This window comes from Pyxicephalus adspersus, chromosome 4 (genome assembly GCF_032062135.1).
Source record: "Pyxicephalus adspersus chromosome 4, UCB_Pads_2.0, whole genome shotgun sequence".
Taxonomy (NCBI): Eukaryota; Metazoa; Chordata; class Amphibia; order Anura; family Pyxicephalidae; genus Pyxicephalus; species Pyxicephalus adspersus.
In genome coordinates this window covers 44,985,551-45,006,733 of record NC_092861.1, presented here as the reverse complement: position 1 = coordinate 45,006,733, position 21,183 = coordinate 44,985,551, and the positions used below count along the sequence as shown (strand labels likewise).

At 37.0% G+C, this 21,183-nt stretch overlaps 1 protein-coding gene across 1 annotated transcript in view; it reads right to left on the bottom strand.

The window, feature by feature from the left end:
- SCHIP1 (schwannomin interacting protein 1) overlaps positions 1 to 21,183 on the bottom strand; it is a 166,010-nt gene that overhangs the window by 135,530 nt on the left and 9,297 nt on the right. The window contains exon 3 of the mRNA XM_072408037.1: positions 19,773 to 19,923. Within this exon, the coding sequence (XP_072264138.1) occupies positions 19,773 to 19,923 (151 nt within the window). The remainder of the gene's footprint in view (positions 1 to 19,772; positions 19,924 to 21,183) is intronic.

The window sequence follows — 21,183 nt, the reverse complement described above, 5'->3', positions numbered from 1 at the left end:
CATTTCCAATCAACGATTTGCCTGGTTGTAATTATTAAGTTTGCATTTAGCTCCACTTTAAAGGTGCGTACACACTTCCAATTTTTATCGTTCAAAACGAACGACGAACGAACGACGAACGATCGATTGGGCAAAAATCGTTCGTAAAAAAAGTAACCAACGACGCCGACGAACGAGGAAAGTCGTTGGAAACGAACGACCGGACCGGCGGATCAGATTGGACGACGATCGTTGAACATCGTTCGTGTGTACGATCGTTCGTTGATTGTCCATGGTCTAAGCATGCGTAATGAACGAACGTTCGTTCACTTTCCTGTCGTGCACATAGTTCCTCTATCGCTCAAACGATCGTATCTATTGTGTATACAATATCTACGAACGATCGTGTCGTTATCTCTATGTGCAGGATCGGTGCTATACGATCGTTCGTAGATATCGTGCAGGATCGTTCGTCGTTGGTTTTCCAACGATAATAATTGGAAGTGTGTACGTAGCTTAAGTGTCCTTGGAAATCAGTCAACTTTTTTTTATCAAGACATACACCACTCCATTCTACTTATTTATCTCAGTGATCTAGTGTTGTGTCTCTTGCTTTTTCTATTCATATTACAAGCAACAGAAAGACAATTGTCAGATATTTTTTCCAGGACCACCTTCTAATTTACTTTGCAAAAGGACCAAAAGTTTTGGCAGTAGTGTGCTGTTATTTGTTGAAAAAGGTTTGTATAGAACAATGAGGGGAAAGTTTTGGTGGCAACTAAGATTGGAATTCCTGACTTGGTAGAGATTTCTTCTCAATTCCTGTTTCATCTTCAGTGCAAGAAGTGAAGAGAAATCTACCCAGTGAAACACAAATTTCCAATTGTAATTATATACATATATATATAAAATATATATATAACAACCTTGAGTTGGTAATCAAATGAATAGAAATGATTAGACACGCCAATTTGGAGATTAATTAAAATTTTTACCTTACTATAGTTGCATTTCGTTTCCTTTTTCTGTATAATTTAGCTCCACATATTATTTAATTTTTTAATTTTTTGGTGATCACCATTGTCCTTATAAAATATACATTTGTCACTACAATACATAAGCCTAAAAACCACAACATTGTCTAAACACTGGAGCAAAGTCACAGTAGATAAATGCTTTAGTTGTGTTTTCATTACTTGTGACAAAAGAGGAATTTATTTGTTGACTGTATGACTTATTATTTCCAAGGCATATCCCAAAATAAGATTACGAGAATTTGATTTCTGACTGCAAGACAGCAACAGAAACCATAAATAGCCTTATAAAGAATCAGTGAAATCTGTGCATTGAACAGTTCCTGATTACAAGCACAAGCAGCACAGTTCTCTGGCTGGGGCAATCGCAGGACTAATTTTCAGCAAGGCACTAAAAAGCCCATTGCAATAATCTAGCTGGGAGGAAATTGTTATACCTGCTATTACAGCCCTTTCTCCAATGATCAGAATCGTCTGGGCCTGGTGAGTAATGGGAAAATGGTCACACATACTAATAAAAGCTGTCCTTTGGACTCCGTTTTAGAAAAGATTTTTCCCAAGTTACACATCACCCACACCTATTAAGACTTAAATCCTGTTGGTGGATGTTTAGAAGCCATCTTCCTGAACAAGAGCATGCCAAATCCCACAGCAATTCTACTGCAGTAACACACAGTATACAAGGACATCTTTTATAAGCATCCGACATCCGTCTTGCAGTTGCTTGCCATAAAATGCAATCCTCCCTCACAATATAAAACATGATTAGATGCACTAAATTGTCCACAAACTTACTGCTTAAAGAAAGCAAACCTAAAATCACATTGGGGAAGAAAAAACCTTAAAATGATCAGCAACTTATATATTGCCAATTTAAAAACACGAGATGTAAGCAATGCAAAAGGCTTTATTGTTAGCAAGCAGCAGCCTTACTCTTCCCTTGCTTATTATACTTGGAGAGAGTTATCAATTTGGGACATATTCTAAAGGGCTTATGCTTCATAATTTTACTTTATTGCTGAAACATTTATGCAAATTTAGAGAGCAGGAAAAAAAAGCAGCCAGATGGAAATGCAGCAGCTCTGGTTCTCTTCTTGGCATATTCGACAGAACATATAATGCTGAATGAGCTTATGCTAATCCCTTTCAATAAGATACATATTTTAAAGCTTTTATGAAATGCAAATGTACAACATTGAATTTGTCAAAAGGCTCACAAATAGAGGACCGATTAAAAAAATAAAACAACAACAAGTAGTTGTAAGTAAAAATCACAGCAGGAGGTGACGCACACTAGGGATAATATTTAGTTTGTGTTTAAAATAAATATTCAGCAAACTGGCATCTACTGTGCGAAAAGTGTAGCTAAAACCATAGATATGATGGAATTTATTTAGCTTGGCATCATAAGAATTGGAAGTTGTTAGAGGTTTGGATGGGGACATGCTTAACTGCAATAAGGACAGCCCCCACAGAGCGGATGAGTTACAATTCCAGCAAGGTGTTTTGCTGCAGATTTCTTGTCTGCTGTATGTTCATGCCAAAATGTATTTCACACTTTAGCATTGGTGTATTTGGCAGAGAAATATTTAGTAAATTGAATTATGGGTACTGGATATGGGTATGGGTATAGAATAGTTATATTTACGGACTGATGTTTGGGGTTTAGTTAAAGTGGAACTGTAGTTCATAGAGTTACATCACCCTGGCCTATAAAGGTGGCCGAATGGCTGACTCCAAGATCTAGTTAAAATGATTGCACCCATGCTAGAGTGAGGACAGGTGAATAGAATTAAACATTGTGATCAGGCAGGTAAGGGTATTTTATTGCAGATTGGACATTGTCAGTCCCTTCTGCAAATCAGGACCTACCTGGTTGCAATTTTTTAATTGCGAAAGGTAACTTGTTGTTGTATTTAAAGAGCAACCACACATTATATAGCACTATATATAAAATTGGGGTTGCAAATGACAAACCGATACAAACAATGGAGGAGGAGGACCCTGCCCAAAAGAGCTTACAAACAAAGAGATCCACTTTAGGGATAAAGCGTTAAGATTATGGTTAGGGGTTCAAGGGTAGTGTTTGAATAATGATAAGGATACATCAAGTTCAAGTTTACTTTAATAACAAAATCTGTATTGGTTTTTCACACTCCTGTACCTGCATCTGAATTCTGTTTGGTGGCATAGTGTCTGAGTGGTGGGACCTATGCAGGGATTTTTTAATATTAAAGCAAACTTGTACAAACAGTCCTAGGCAATTTAAATTAAATAAAAAATGGCAGAGGTTATTTTAGCAATAGCATTTAAAAAATATAGGTAGTTATGCACAAATCTCAGCTATTATTGAAGGGTCAAGCCTGACCCCTCCACTTCTAACTTCCCTATTGATCCATCAATAAGACTCTTGGCCTAACCAAAAGGGAGGTTAAAGGAGTGGCCTACAGGAAATTTTGACTCTATAAAAACATTGAAATGAAGATTCATTGTGAAGTTAGAGAAGGTAGACTTCTTAGGAAACCCTGTAATGGATTTCCTAAAATGTTTTGCTTTTATTTAGCAAACGTTTTCAATCCTGGACCAGATTCATTCCAGATTTGCTCATTCTCCTAGGTTCATCCATCATAGTTTAACCTCGTTCTACAACTGAACTGTGTGCCTACTCTAGATATGTGCTACCTTATATCATACTATGAATAGTGCAACCGTGCTCAGTCAATGCAAGTGAGAAAATCCATCCAAGTTTTATATAATCCAATTCAGCCATATTCAAGAAAATGCATAAGCTTCTGAGTTAGCCAGCAGTCTCATGTCACAAAGTCCTAAAGCATTTTTTTAGAAATATAGTATTTTGAATAAAATTAACGAAATTTGAAAATATCTAAGCTTATTACAAGGCTCAGTAGCTGCAAGAAGATGATTTTAAGCAGTGAGGTACCTTGGTACAATATGACTTTACTAAAGTAATGTCTGATGACTAAACAATTACTGAACAAAGTGGCCTGAGCAAATTTCCAGGTTTGATTTAGATTTGCAGATAAGTGCAGTATACTTTTATCAAAGCAGATGCTGAAATATTACAAGCAGCAACACTTTTTTATACATTGGTAAATATTTCCAGTCCATCCATGAATTTAAAATGCCCCAGCAAGGCAAACCCCCTTCCTTATATGATAAACCACAAGCCCTGGCTATTACCTGGCAAGACATCAGGAAAGATCAATGATGCATTGTCTTTGGAACTTTGGAGACAAAGCAGCAATAATGTGAGTAAAATAAATGTATAACACATTCATAATAACTAGACTGAAGAAAAATACCTAAACAAAGACAGAGATATACAAAGAGATTACATGGAAATCCTCCTGCTATACACCTGGTTTAAAGAAGACAACTAATCTATTGAACTTCTGTCCAGGATGTCTGATACAGAATAGAAGAGGTTATTTTTATTGGGTTATAATTTTATGCAGTCTGCCCATTAAAGTCCCATGAGGAAGATGCTGAATTCGTTAAAATAAACTACCGTCTGTGACTGCCTGAAACAAGTCTAGAATTTTAAATACCACTGAAAGAGATCTGGGTTTTATCATGGCTACATTTGTCGAACAAAAGCAATAATGTTATACAAAACTTAAATACAGGTTAGCTAGCTAGAAAACGACTGTGTGATTATATTAGTTTGAAAGGCAGTTTTTCATTTTCCAAAATTTAAAGAACAGACACATCTTATAGGGAACTAAATCCTTTAAGAAAAGTCATAATCTATACAACATGGATTCATGTAACATCTCAAGCTGAGCAAAAATCTGTCAGATGTTGTTGTTTTAATGGTTTAAGTCCGTTGTATTCTACTACAATGTACATTCTATCCGGAAGAATGAATAAGACTAAAAGTGAGCCCTATTGTTAAAATGGAATGGATTTGAGAAGTTTCAATTGAACACCAAACAAATAAAAATACTATCTGGGAGTTTTCTATTGTCCAAGGACCTAGTCTAAATCATAATGTTAGTATCTTTCAGTTATTTTCTCTTTTATAGCTACAAGCAGCCCTTGCTTACACAGGTCAACATTACCCATTTGTGTAATGAATGCATGTACTTTTAATATTATTATTATTACTATTATTAATAAACAGGATTTGTATAGTGCCAACATATTATGTAGCGCTGCATGTTCTACATTTACCTGACAAGCAACAAGCAAACAATAACACTAAAAATATTGCCATTCTCTCTACCAATTTCAGTGCTTTTGTGCAGAATATAGATTGTGTATTCATACAGATTGCAATACAAATGATATTGAATTTAAAAAAATCATTTATTAATTTTTTGTGTCGATACATGACAAGAATGAAATTATTAATTTAGGACACAAAAGTGATCAAAAACAATTTTACTTCAGTGCAGTTCACCCAAATGCAAATTGTGTTGATTGGACATACCAGTTGCCATTTTGTTAAAAATTAGAACCTTCCTTCTAAAACAGTCAAAGGAAAGATATACTCGGCATTTAGGAGGTATTATAGACCTAATATGGAGTTATCAGGGAGATTATCCAGTATAGATATTGTTCCAAGCCCTTAAAATTTGGTAATTTGTGATTATTTTCAGAACGACCAAAAACCATTCTATAACAAGTTTGCAAATTTGTTGTTTGAATGTATGAAACATGCTATTTATCTATCTATCTATCTATCTATCTATCTATCTATCTATCTATCTATCTAATAGAATTGTATAAAATTATTTGGGGTGTATATAATCTGTTACTCCCTACCAGCAGTTAAAATAAAAGAAAACCTTTGTGTCCTTGAACAATACCTTGAACAATACTTGTTGATACCTGGTTTGCTCTATAATTCAAAAAGCATTTATATTATCTGTGGTCATTTTTTTTGGTTTGGTCCCCCTCAACTCTTTTGCCCCACTATAGTGAAATGTGGTTTCTCATTATACCAATAAACTAATATTATTGGTAAGGAACCAGTTTTCTGTGTTGGAAAACAGGTTGCAAGTTTGCTTTTAGCCACTACAGCTGAATTTAATTCAACATTAATTCAACATGAATAACTATGTGTGCACCATCTTACTTATACTTAGCATGTAATTGAAACCTCCAACAATTTTACGTGTTGCCTGGAAACTTAGCCCCCCATTTGAAGACATGGCACACAAGTGGCAGATATAAAATATCTGGTCAAATTCATTTTTAACATTCAGTAACAGATAGATCAAGGTTGTAGCTCTTTGCCAATAAGCATTTCAAACCGCTTGACATATTTGTACCTGGCATATATCAGATCACAAACTTTTTTTTACTGTGTGGGGTGGTGTGCGATGGATTTCCTAAAAGATTTTTGCTATTTGCTAGTAATGTTCTGAATCCTGGATCAGATGCATTCTAGGTTTGCTGGATGACCCAGCTTCAGTGATGAAAGTGTATCCTCTCCAGCCTTGGAGAGCTTTAATAAATCAAGACCATTGACCCAGTTTAGGACTTACATATAATACAAAAATTCACAAAAACAAAATACACATTCAAGAAAACATCTTTGTGATTTATATAGGAACTTCAAATAGGTCTGAATGAATCTACAGGTCATCGTGGGAGCTTACATCTGTGCATGAATCACATTAATAAAGAAAGTGATTATTATTATTATACATCTGGCAATCAAATTATTATGCATCTATTCAATTCCAGTGAATTGTAAATACACAAACACATAATTGCACATGTACTTCAGTGAGAGAAGTTCTTTTTTAAATTCACTATCTGGAGAGCCACATCTAGTTAATGGAGGAGGATGACAAATGCATATTGCAAAAAATAGATAGCAAAGATAAAAACTGAATAGACAAATGGATTTTTTTAAATACAAACAAACATTACACAGAAATTGAATAATTTATTTACAGTTCTCTGCTGTGTGATGAACTATATCAAACATCTTTTAATTTTCCTGCAATTCTCTACTATATAACACACCTACGCTACCAAGTGTAACATTGAATGGGGCCCCACTGGATGGGAATAAATCCCACATGCCTGACTTGCCTATAAATGTCTTCAACGATGAGAGCAATTTCCAGCCTATTTATTTAGTCTTTGCTGCCATTTAGCTGTGCCATTTCCCTGTATAGGTATGACAAAGAAAATGCTAATAGCATGCCGAGCTCCATCATTTCACTCATAGAAAATCTTCAGAAGCATGTTGCTCACTTGGCTGACCATGGACCAGGAATTATCTGCCAATTTGTTTTCAGTGTAGCTGGCCTATGGCGTTTTCCATTTGCCAGGGAAGCAGCAGGCAGGACTCAGTCCAATGCACTGCTAGGATTCCTCACTGGGCTCCCAGTTGAGTTTGATAGGTTTCAATTCTGCTTGCTTTCTCTCCCCTTATTTCAATCCTTGTACAGGGGAAAGAGGAAGCAGCTGTGAATGAGGCTTCTGAAAGGGAGGGGTGGATAAATGGGCCCCTAACCAACCACATTTCCAGCCTACGAATGTCTTCTCTGTCAAAACAATATAATCCTCACTGTCAAATTTCTTTTACATCTGCTTATCTATTGGGAGATTTACAAAACTGAGAATGTTATCAAAAAACAACAGGATATTTGTAATAATAAAATTCTAAACGAGTGTAAAGCAAGAACAAAAACCATAAAATGTCTTTGATCTATTTAAATATTTTGTAGAATAGAGCAGCTCCTGCAGGGGTACCATAAAATAAAGCTGCATTCTGTCACTACGTGCAGCTCTCTGAATAGGCTTTAGGTCTGCTTCAGGGAATAACAAAGCCTAACAATTTACAAGCCTTCCTCAGATCATTTTACAGGGAGTGACAGACCACACTCTGATTTCAGGTCTTTGAAAAATGTTAAGACAAAGGTTATCCATAACTAATGTACACATAATTCAGAGAGTCGGAAAGCATGTGACATGTGTGCAAGAAACCTGCAAGGGTCTTCGCCCCCTGCTTATAAAGGCAAAATGTTTTTGATAATTTCATTTTCCTACAAATACCATTTGTCTATACTATGTCAACATTAAGCTCAGTGCAGTATGAGAAGTATTTGAATGTTCTAATCCTAAATGTGGAGCAGCATGGTGGCTCAAAGGGTAGCATTCCTGCTTTTGCAGCCCTAGGACCCAGGCGTGAATCTCAGCCAGGACACTATCTGCATGGAGTTTGCAGGTTCTCTCCATGTCTGTGTGGGTTTCCTCTGGGTACTCTGGTTTCCTCCCACATTCCAAAAACATGCAGTTAGGTTAATTGGCTTACCAAAATTGACCTTACATTGTATTAAAGCCATACGACCATGGTAGGGACATGTCTATGGACTTTGTAAAATGCAATATGCCAGTGTAAAGAGGTATATGTCAGCACTAAATAAACACTGTGTAATAAAATGAATAAGTGTAATAAGGGCAGCACAATTAATAGTAATGGTGTACGATTTACCAGAACCTAGAAAAGCCAATTGATTTCAATTCAATTCAATTGAAGTTGCTGTAGTCAGGAAAACAATATTGTTATTAGCATTCCAAGGGTTACAACTCTTAATGTGTTTTACTGAAAAAACTCAAAGTCTGCCCCCCAGCAAGTTGCTTTGTCACCCCAATACCAGCAGTACCAGGAATACTTGCCTACATTCCTAAATGAGGACTTTTTCCTCTGGGGTAAATTTGGGTTTTACTGTTGAGCTTCTGTCCACCAAGTCCCAATGGTTGTCGGGGAGAAACAAAAGTAAATCAATGGAGGATAGTGCTGGTAGAGAAGATTTGAAACTCATTTTGCAGAAGTGCTGCAGAACTAGTTAGGGTAAAATATAAATCTGATCTTGAATTCATAACTAACATAATTTTGAGAAAAGAAATAGGACATCAAAGTGTACATTAAGTGTGCCATGACAAAAGTTGGTGTTAATTCCTTTATAAGTGGGTGGGAAAAATATGCATGGCCTTTGTTTGATGGTTGGAAACTGTGACTGCAATGCAGTGCAGGACACTCCTGACTTTTTTTCTTGGTGACAGTGTGCCAACCAGTGTCAACAGTAGCTTAGTTCCCCCACCTGCAACCCAGTTTATCCCAAGTCTGCACAAATCTCCTTAACTGTTCTTAAACTGTTCTTGTCTGTTGGATTTCAGGTTTTCATGTCTCTGTACTATCTGTAAAACCTGTACTGCCAACATTAATTTTCTCCTGGATACCTACTATACTCCTTTCATTGAGTTTCAGTACTTCTAAAAATACAGCCAGCAAAGCCAGGCTGCCTGTAATAGTTTAATCCTACATACATAATCACTTAATAAATAGTTTCTTTTAACCTGGATTTAGAAAATCGTGTTAATATAGTTACATAGTAAGGCTAAAAAAAAAAAGGGTCCATGAAGTGAAAAATAAAAAAATAAATGCATGACCTGCATCCACAAAACTGTAAAGCATTACATAAAACAAACCAACATTTAGCCAAGTATCTTTCTTTGTATCTTTTTATCTTTTCTACAACATTCCCATGCATTTATTTTGCAAACATGTTTTAAAACTGGGAGCTGTACAATCACTGTTGTATCTAAAACAACATAGAAAATGTCACTGGAGCTGGAACAATAAAACATTTACAGTTATTTATGAGTAAAAACAATATTACACTCACAAAGAGGTGTAGAAATGCCAGGAAGGGCAATCAATATGCTCAACTTCCATGGACGGTGGCAGGGCTATCAGTTGCAAGGTACAGAAAACCAACCTGGAACACAACAACAGTAATCAAGTTTCACCTTGGCATTAAGTGTCCTTTGGCACTAAGTGTTGCTTAGAGGCATCCTTTAACAATGAGGTAGTGTCCACTTCGATTTCTCAGCTTGTTGTTAGATATTATGTTTTGGTGCACCTTGCTTTTTCCCGAAGTCACTTTAAAGCAACGAAATTGTTTATTGCCACCAGTATAAAGCAGGACCTCTGGTGCTGTGGTTCAAGACAGTTTTATGTATTTTGCAAAGTATAGCCCTGCTGTTGGGCATGAATTTTGGCTACTATGGCAGGTACATAATGACCCTAATCCATCCATTGCCAGCACCATTTTAGCATGAGGACCAGGATGCTACAATGGCCACAACCACCAGCTACCAACTCAGTCTGTGACATGCCACAGGCAATGACGACACGCCTTTTAAGTCTTTCCACAGTATAGCCAACAGGAAGTGTTCACTAACCACAAGCAGTGATATGGACACCCAACAAAAAACCCTTGTTCTGTAAAAAGGAAAGGCACCAGAAGACTCAGGGACCAGAGTATGATGTTGCTGCTTTTTTTTGGGGGGAGTACATTTTTCTTTCAGACCTGTGGTCAGTTAGACACGGTAACAGAAAGGTGTGGGAAGGGCATTTGTCTTTGTCTGGAAATATGGTTTAAAGCACTGATGTGTGCTTTTATGATTTTCTGTAACATGGCAAATTTGGAAATATGGCACTGGAGATGTATGCTATACCATGTAGTAAAATGCTCCAGCATTTTGTCAAATATATGAAAAAGTTAATTAGGCATTGCTGTAATAAGTTTAAAGGCAACTGCTGCTCCCTTTGATCCTGGCTGCCTTTATGCACGCTTGTGTTCACATTCCTCCATCCATCTTTATCATCACCCAACTGATGAAAATGAAACCAACAGGGGATATTTTAATATAAATGCTTGGTGGGCAAGTAGATGCCAGTCAGCTCTGCCATTCATTACTGCAGCTTCCAGAAGCTGGACACATCTGTTGTGCCCAAGTTCTTTGTGACTGTAAGAATAGTGCCCTGCAGGGGTATTTAGATATGCTGCAACACATGTGGTGATATAGACAGGACAGTTTAACGGTTTTTAGATATATTGCCCAAAGTGGCAGATTCATAAAACTGGGGTAATTTGTCTTTTTCCTTATCATAAAACTGCTGGCTTTGGCACTTTACACATCAGGATATATATCAAGTCTTTAAATTATTGAGAGATTATGCAGCGACCCACAGTGGCTACCTTTTCAAATACTCAGTAAAGTGTTAGTAATTTTCTATTTGTCAATGCTCACCCTTGTTCAGTACATGCCATGCATTTTTCTATGGTATTTTCAACCTTACCCCACAATTTTGTATCCACCCATAATGAATAAATATTATGTTTACACAAGTTGTAGATAGAGTAGGGGCATTAGTTACTGATATCTTGAATTTCAACCCTTTCAGACAATTCATCATTTGTACTGTCATTCATTGAATCATACTGTTTTATTACCACAATGTTGGAACCGGCCTCTTAGATCTCCAAAGCATTCCAGAATGAATAACTGGTTCTCCTTGCTGAACTAGCCAAAGTATTTGCTGAATTTTCTACATGGTCACGTAGGCATGATCATTGCCATTAAACATTAGCTGGCTGGCACACAAGGTGTTTGACTTAACCCTGTACATAAAGACATGAGTCACAGCAGTTATTTGTAGAAGCCCAATTTATCTGCCAGTTTATGTTACATGGTAATGTTATTTTTGCACGGAGTGTTTTATAGTTGGAGATTTAGTGATGTTTGACACAGTAATGGTCAGAGAGCCAGATTTATTTGTTACTGTTGTGTGTACAAGCATATGAAGAGCAGAGAGTGGAATTCTTGTGGGAGAAATAGGATAGTGGAGCTAAGATATGTATTTGAAATTCACAGAGCCAATGGATCATTATGGCAGCAGCACAGCAATATCCAACTACACACTGTCTGCTGCTTCACCACTCTCTGAAATGACTGGAATCCATCAGCTTTCCCAAAACCCCAGTAATGACTTTTCTATAACAATTTTTTGTTTGCATTTTTGTACTATACATAATTCTGTTTTTTTTTTTCTTTTGCAGGCACACTTTATACGTGGGTATTGTGTTTATAGGAAGCTTCGCTTCATGAATAAAGGTATATATATATATATATATATATATATATTTATGAAACCTGTCAATAGGTTAGACAATTTAAATGTATCTTATAACGAAAAGAAAAACACAATCAGGACTTGCTTAATTTAAAGGATACATGTGAAATATATTTCCAAAGCAGATACAAAAGTAGCTGAAGGCATGACCCTCCTGAGCCTCCCTATAAGCGAGTGAGTTTGTTTCTTGAATATTTAATTATCTAGAACAAAAAAGCTATGTACACACGTTAGAATTTTGTCATTGGAAAGGATTTTTCACGATCCTTTCCAACCACAAAAGACTGAAAGATGCATGAACGAGCGCCGTACAAACAGTTCCCTTCTGCTCTATGGAGAGGGGATTATTATTATTATTATTATTATTAATAATAATAAACAGGATTGAGGAGAACCATGCTGCGCTCTTTCCCCTTCACTTGGATTATGATTGTTGGTCATTCAAGGATCCCCAAGGACGGATACATGAACAACTTGGGAGGAGCACTGTACACACTCGTCATATTCTCTTCAATACTAATCTTGAAGCGACGAGAATTATCTGACGTGTAGATAGCCTAAAATGTTGTTACAATAAAGATGCAAGGAAGCAATCGAAACCTGTACATTCCATAACAAATATTATTTATAGTTCTTTAATAAGACAACAATAACTTTGAGAAATATTTTATTAACTTGGGCAGGGAATACCAGAAAGATAAACAAATATGAACAGGGCCACTATAATGAAGTTAAGACCGTCATGTGGGGAAGTATACCATGGGGCAAAAGGTAAAAGCCCTCATGCATGTAGCATTAATTTTTGGGGGGAATCCGATATGGACAATGCAGTAGGGAACAAAGAAAGCAAAAACTATATAGAAAGAAAAGCAGGTGAAAGGCAGGTAGGGGAAAAAGAAGAAAGAGAAAAGAAAAAAGGAGGAGGGGGACTAGTGGAAAAAGGATTCCCTTTCTGTGGAGGATGAGGAGGACATCAGATTTTTTTTGAGAGAGACAAAATCAGCAAATAGTAGCTTGGTGTAGTTAAACCACGAGCTATAAAAAATGTATTTTGGTCCTTTAAGCAAACTGGTGAGATTTTTCCATTTGTCTATAAAACAAAGTATTACAGTAGGAGGGACAAACTGCAACAAAACACAGGTATAGAATCCTAAGCAGGATTAACCAAATGAATCAGAGTAGCCCCTCTGTAAATAATGAAATTCAGAAGATTATGGTGAAGAAAGAAGACGGCTGGATCCCTGTGAACCTTATAATCAGTTAGATGCTGATTATTGGCATAGACCTGGTCCTAGGAAAGATCCTAGCACGTCACCAGCAACAGTCTGTAGGGTGTGGAATGAAGAACATTTGAAGTCCAATACTGACTAGTTAAAATGTTGTTGCCTGATTCCTGATCATCATTCCAGGTGGAAGAACAAAAAAAGAGGGATAGACATTTTTGTTGCTGTTGTAGACGAAACTGAATACACAAATAATGCTCACATTCAGTTAAGAACACAAAAAGAAAGTCTCCATTATCCCAGCTTTAAAGTATATAACAGTAAGAAATGGGTGGCAGGCAGGACCCTTTGCAATATATTCATATTAAGTAAAACATTTCCAGAGAAGTAAGAAAATAAAATGTCACCAGTAAAAGCCACTACTTTGTGATCAGCTAAAGTCAGACTTTGTGAAGATCTAAATGGTATTTACGGGGTCAAACACCAGAAAAATGAGAGTTGGACCAGATTAAATGGAGAAAAGGTTCAGAGGTATTCAGAATCAATGTAATGTATTGATTACCATACTCATTGAACACATACACTTAACAAACAAATCTTTAGCCTTAGATAAGCAAAGTGGAGTGTCTCTTAGAGCTGGGCTAGCTGAGCTGTTTTATCAGGAGTACACAAGCTCCTATGATCCAGTTCCAGGCAAGCAATCTGACCTGAAAGGTCCAAAATTTGTTGAAGCCCAATGGTGGGAACCCTGTTTGAGAAATATGCTTCTTAATGCTGCCTTGTGTGCCAAAGTGTAAATCGGGGCATAGATGGGAAAGCATTAAGATCAAAATAAGTTCTGAGATCATCTTCAATTTGGGTTGAGAAAGTAAGGTTCTGAAGAAAAGGTAAGGCAACAATAAGGCAACATTGCCAAGATCGGGGAGGGAGTTTTATTGAAAGACAAGGTAAGGAAAACAGGGGCATTATCATGGAGAGTAATATTTCCAATCTCCATACTCAAGACAGCTGTCAGGTAGTAGTGGGGAATTACAAAGCAACTAATGCAAGTATAGTTGTGGTGGGAGGAGGTAAAATAAATGTAGTCCCAAGCAGAAGGCTGATAAATCCTCTACACATTGATCAAGTGGTGAAGATGCAGTCAATTCCATAAACCATTTGTGGCAGGCAAATGATAGACAAGATGAATGGGTCCACTAGAAGATTTACAACTGTGTTGATGTCTTCTCCCAGTTTAAGGAGGTCATCCCTGAAGTCAGTAAAGGTTCCTTCAAGAAAGGTGAGAGAGTCCTGACTAAAATAAACCTCAAAGATCCTGTGGACCTCTAAAGAAAGAAAAGTAAGGGAAGAGAGTGGAAAAAGGGGGGGAAACAGTAAAGTGAATGGTAGGTTATAACAAAGCTACAGAAGAAAACTGTAGTTCACTATCCTCTAAAGCTGTCCTCACTATCCTTCACTATCCTCTAAAAGTGCCATACTCAGGGGACACAAATGCTTGCATGGAGGGCCCCACAGTCTCCCATGATGATCATAGAAAGAAAAATATAAAGTAGAAAGAAAACACCCAACAAAATACATTCAAGAGGAGAAGAGGAAAAAGGGGATGTGAGGGAACGGGGAAAGAGGATAGAAGAAGAACTATTAGCTTAGACCCAATTGGGAAACACACCACTGAACCATAAAGGATTGAACAGGACATTGAATATAGACAAGTGAACAGGGGAGAAAAACATTTTTTTATATGCTTGAGTGCAAAGACACTAAGAGGTAACACATAATCATTACCATAGTATACCATAATGGAAATATGTAGCATACAATGGGCTAGCAGCAAATATATCACACACCCTGTTTGGTTTAGGCAGAGAGAAGGGTATTTGACTGAACCTGATTATTACAAAAATTTGCATTGAAATTAAACTGCCCGTGTCTACTGATACAATCTACTGATGGTTTTAACATACAGTTTTCAGTTAATATAATTAAACAGTCATTGTTTAAATTGTAAGCAATCATGGGAGTATCCATCTTGGTAAATAGGTGACATAAAATAAGCCTTATATGTTTTAACATGCAGTCTCCCATTTAACAAGTTCTGCAAAGGAATGCAGAGGGACAGGTGGCAGCAGAGGTCTGCAGTTTACTTAATAAAATGTTTGGTAATAGCCTGTTTATACAAATCAACCCAGTGGCTAAAAATTAGTATGTGACAAAAAATACCATTGTTTTTCATAAAGCTGAAAGTATACCAATGCCACAACTGTGGAGGTTAAGAAGAAGCCAGGATTTCAAAGTGTTTGCCATTGCTGAACTACCATAACTGGCTGGAGGGCAGACTGGCTAGAGCCGCGGACCACCAAAGACTTCTTTGTAAAAAAAGAGTGGGAATCCGTGCCCACCCCACTACACCCCTGCTCCTACCAAGTGACAGACAACTCAAAACCAAGTTCCACCAGCAACTGTAGGCCATGCCCACCAAATGACACATTCTGGCAGCAACACTAGCAGTCTTTAGGGGACTGCCACAGGGATGAGAGACTCTTGGAGTGGTGCCAGAAAGAAGATGTCCCCAAATAAGGTACGAAACCTCATTTTTGAAGGCAACAACGCAGCTACTTGAAGAGAACTTGGACTTGATACACATAAGGCCAAGTTGCATACTAGAGTTTGGGTCCACTTTATGTCTTTAAATATGAATGGTTAGCTAGTATGCAGTGGAATGTTTGTATTTCTTTTTACCTGCATACAGCATAGTGCATTAGCAAAGTACACAACACAATTACTATACAAGCAATGCTAATGTAAAAATTAGTGACACCAAGAAATGCTTAAGAAACCCATTTTATTAGCACTTCATGCAAAGACACAGCTCTACCTCCTAAAGTAATCCCTGATCAATCCATTAGCAATTCTTTTCATGATTTCTCCTTTATTGAAAAAGACAAGGAGCAGCAGAAGTCATCCATCAAAAACGTATACAATACCATATTAATGAATAATGGCTGAAGGGGTTACATCCTCCTACTCAGTCATTATAAATAGGCTAGTAAATTGCCTGTCATATAAAATGATCAGGGCAGAGAGGTCTTCCACGCTTCTCTTCCACATTCAGTTTTTATTTTATTTATCATAGTACTCCAGTAAACTCCTAGATAGCCACTGTATTCTTTCAGATATAGAGCTCAATGAAAAGGCCCTTAGTTGAGCCTTCCTATCTTTTACTTAATGTTTCACATGGCATGACCCTGCTTGATATGTTGGCCGTATTGTGAGGAAGATTAATTTTGATTTGCTGCCCTCCTGTTTAGAGAAGGACAAGTGGCAGCAAAGGTCTGCAGTTTACTCATTAAATTGTTTGGTGATAGCCTTTTAGTGCAGACATCAATAGATAGAAATACACTTCAATAACTGCATAACAAACCATTACAGCAAAGGTCAGGTGGTTTTTAGAAACCTAGAATGTTTAATATGTTCTGCAGATTTTATGGTCGGGATAGCTTAATTCTGTATGTGACAACATATTACAAAATGGCTATGATCTTTTTCTCTTTGATACCTTTTTACAGGAATAGAGCTGACAATTCAATGTATAATAACAGTGTTTCTCCAATTGGGGTCCATGAACTTCCAGGGGTACATTGGGAAGCATCAGATGGTACCCCAAGCCCTGCAACCAATATGGTTCTCATCCCAAATCATAGCTTGATCCTTTCAGTGGAAACTCTTGGCTGTCACAGTAACTACCTTCCCTGCCAATAGGTTTGGGTAGCAGGCAGCTAGGGGAAAGGACTTGATTGGCTGCATTGGGGCCAGAATGAGGCCTCCACCACCTAAGGATCTGAGAGAAGCAAGGTGGATGGAAGTTTTCTATGCTTCGATCAGAGATCAATCCTGAGACTGAGGGGAGTAGCCCAAAGGCTATGCCCACCATGCAGTTTTTGGAAAACTTTGCTTCTTTGCCTATTCCAGTAACATCAGTTTCCCCCTATTTCTGTCCTAGTGAGTGTGGTCACCAGGACAATTAGAACAGTAAAAACTTGGCAGTGGTTCTAAACTTTAATATCCCTATAAGGTAGATAAACATGAATTAGAGATCAAATTCCCTGGTTTCTGTGTAAAATATTTGGTTATTTAGGTACAAGGTGGGCAAATATACATAGCCAAAAGATTGTGGACACCTGACCAGTAGACCACTATGAGCATGTTGGACATCCCTTCCAAAACCATGAGCTTTAATATAGAGTTACTTCTTTTGAAACTGTAGTAGCATGTACTGTTCTGGCAAAGTTGCAACAAGATTTTGGAGAGTGGGAATGTGTGCCCATTTAGTCAAATAATCTCAGGTATTGATAATGGACTAGAACAATGGTTTCAAATCTTTTCGGACCACTAAATTTACCAGCCCCGAAATGCGCATGTGCTGAGAGTCGGGTGTCACTCAAAGAAGAAGAAACTTCCCCAATAGTGACGTCATGATGCCAGAACGCACCCACTCTCCCTACGCAGGTCTGAGCCTGCAATTGGAGAGTAGGGGGGTTGTGTCCAGAGACATACCCTGCCCACTTTCCTGAGCCTGCGATTCGTCCGGGGGACATGGTCCGTGGCTCTGCCCGGTGCTCCCTCCCAGCAGGGACCTTCTCCTGACAGCACTCGGGCGCAACGGACAGAACCGCAGACCACCAGTTGGCGACCGCTGGACTAGAAAACCTAGCTCACAATCAAACCCATCAACTATGTCTTCGTGGAGTTGTGTACAGAAACACAGCAATGCTGAAAGTAAAAAAGCTGTTCTCCAAACTGTTGCCACAAGGTTATTAATGTAAAGATGTAAGATTTACCTAAAAGCATGTAATGTATAGTGTGCATTGTTGTTGAATGTTTTATGTCTTTTAAATAAATTGATTTATTTTTTTAAGGTTACTGTATATTATCCAGTGAAGTGAATCAGAAAGTTAAAAAAAGTGACTTTTATTTACAGATATACTTACTGGGATTTCAGCAATGACATTTTTAAAGTGAATTTGTGCATCCTAATCTTCTACCTACTTGATATTTATGTTTCACATTGAGGATATGCTGAACTGTTCTTTCTCACAATGGAAGTTTATTCCAAACTTCATGTACTTCCCATATTCTACAAATCCAAATATTTAAAACAGTAACACAAACATGTAACAGCCAGTGTATAATAATATAAAAGTTACCTAAAGTTACTTTGAAAGGTAACTGCAATACTAATTTAAAATTTTTGTTCATTATATATTTTCGAGGAAATGAGGAAGATTATGCAAATCAGCTCATGCTTGGCTAATAGCTTCTATTAGTAGATCTTCTGACGGATAAGAAAAGATCCTTTTTGTGGTAAATTATGCAGAAAATTATTACAGCAGAAAACAGAACCCCAAAATATTATAAACCCTGACACTGGGTGCACCTTGCTATTGTAAATTTTTAATCAAATCCAAAATGCCCCTTAAATCAGTACTTGTGTTATACATAATAATATTGAAGGATACAGCAGAAAGAACACAGTAAAATAACACTGTAAAATAACTGACATTTGCTCCCTTACCCTTCCTATACACACCACTGAAAAAGCTATTAGTCCTGTTATTGTTATTAAAGACATGCAATTTACATCCACTTTGCTAAAAACATTGCGCACTGAATTTCTGAACATTTCATTTCATATTCCTATTAAAATCAGCATGAAAAAGTCCATCAGTCTGCTTACTGAACAACTGGAACATAAAATATCTGTAATAATCCACAAAGCCTTCACTGAACATACAACAATATAGAAAATTCTTGCAATGCCAAATCACACTATAAGCTTTTTTGGACTTGGTTTATGGTACCAGTTGGGTCATGTGAAGAGAATATATACAGTATAATAAATAATCATAGACAGCTGCAATAAATCACATGCATAAAAGAAATCTGGATGGTAAACAGACCTCTTGGTTTTTATTTGTAGCAGATTTGTTACACCTTATTTTATATACCATGTGTGTGCTGAAAGACAAGCAAGCAATATAACAGTACTATAACCCAAAGAACCAGCCATCTAAATAAGATTCCTATATTTCCTGTAAAAACAATAATGATATTTCTTTGTTTCTGTTCTTTTATGAACATTTGTCAGCTAGACCAGTAACATCCCTGAATCTATTTACCATCTGCCGGTCACATGTAAGTTTTAATGTAAAAAATACATTGCTAAATGTCCCAGGAGCCTAATACAAAGGTAATGTTAGCTTTTGTGTACTTAAATGAAGCTGTATGCTTGTTTAATTATTTCTCTATTTTTATTGTGGAAAACAGTGCATGGAAAAATTGTGTTGCTTTTAAATGCCTTCATTTAACCATTCTAAATGATCATAAAGCTAAATGTATAACAATGTTCATGTATGGATGTGTAGGAGCCTGGGCAAGTTTAAAATTTATACATTGTATACTGATATACTGAAGTGCCCCCTCGTGGTAACTCTACAACACAGCATCTCATCCCATCTTGCTGCAGAGAAAAGTAACTGAATACCAGTGTGGATACAACTGATCTGTACTTACAGGGGTGCTGCCATCCGAGAAGGTGTTCATACTAATAGAACTGCTCATTTTATCTGAAGACAAAGACGATGGGGATGGACTGCGTTTGTCCATACACTGTGTATTCAAAGAATCCTGGCGCTGTAGATAATCCCTCCATGCCCTTTGGATTCTGAATGTAAGGGAAAAAAAAGGATTATTTTTATGAATTTTAGGCTTATATTAACAAGAAACCAGGCAAGACTTTTCCTTATCCAAGTAGAGATTTCAGGTCATTTTAGAGCATTCTATGGTTGTACATACTGGCCTTAAAAATTATTTTCTACATTATCGCTAAATTTGCATAAGCATGCTTATGTACGTATAATTATTATTTTTTTTTTCTTAAATTCATCTGCACAGTTTGCATTAAATGCATATGAATATAACACATAGGGCTCAGTTTATAAAACAGGAAATCTGACATTCCCTCAAACATTCCTTCATGAGAATAAGTTATTGCTATTCAAACACATGGACTTGAAAGATTCCCATTGGGAATGTTTGAGGGAATGTCTGATTCCCTCTTTTATAATTATAGCTCATAGTTATTCTTGTACATGTGGTGCATGTTAGGAGCAGTAGCTGTGATGACAATAGCAATTATTTGTATGTCTGTTAATGAATTTACAGCAAGTACAATAAATTGCAAGCCATGTTAAGAAAAACACCATTAAACACTATTAAAAGGCAATGCACACACTAGTGTTACCCTTCAATGATCCTAGGCCAGCTGAAAGATAAGAATTAACCTGCCCATTTAGGATCTTTCCTGCCATATCCCAATAGATAAAATGACTCTTACTGTGCTTCTGTAAAGTATGGTAAAACACAAAAAGCAAAATAAATAAAACAGGTGTGTGTGTGTATCTTTGTGAAAATTAGAATCCTGCATTCCACCAACATGGAAAGGAGGCAAATGGAAATTTTTGAGAACTACTGTATGATAAATCTTATGTTTGATATTTGCCAGTTGACACTAGATCCATATCCTCTATGATATCTTTATACTTTTTGACAAATTGACAACAGTCCCCAAGATAATTTGGGAAAGTAAATCTCCACGGTCATATCCTCTCAAGCTTCCAAGGCACGCAGCCTCTTTTCAACAGTAAACTCCCTCCTAAACCCCAAGCTGCTCCCCCACAACTATCTTCTCTGTCCAAGACATTGCCACCTAGTTTAAAAATAAAATCATCAAAAGTGATGTTACAAAGTTAGTCCATCAAGTTCAACCACTAGGGAAATAAACATATCCCAGATATAAAACCCTATAAGACAAAAAAAAAAACCCTGGAACAATTTGCTTCAACAGGGGAAAAAAAAATTCTTTCCTGATTCCATGAGGCAATCGGATGTTCCCTGGATCAACAGTCACTGTTATTTTTACTTT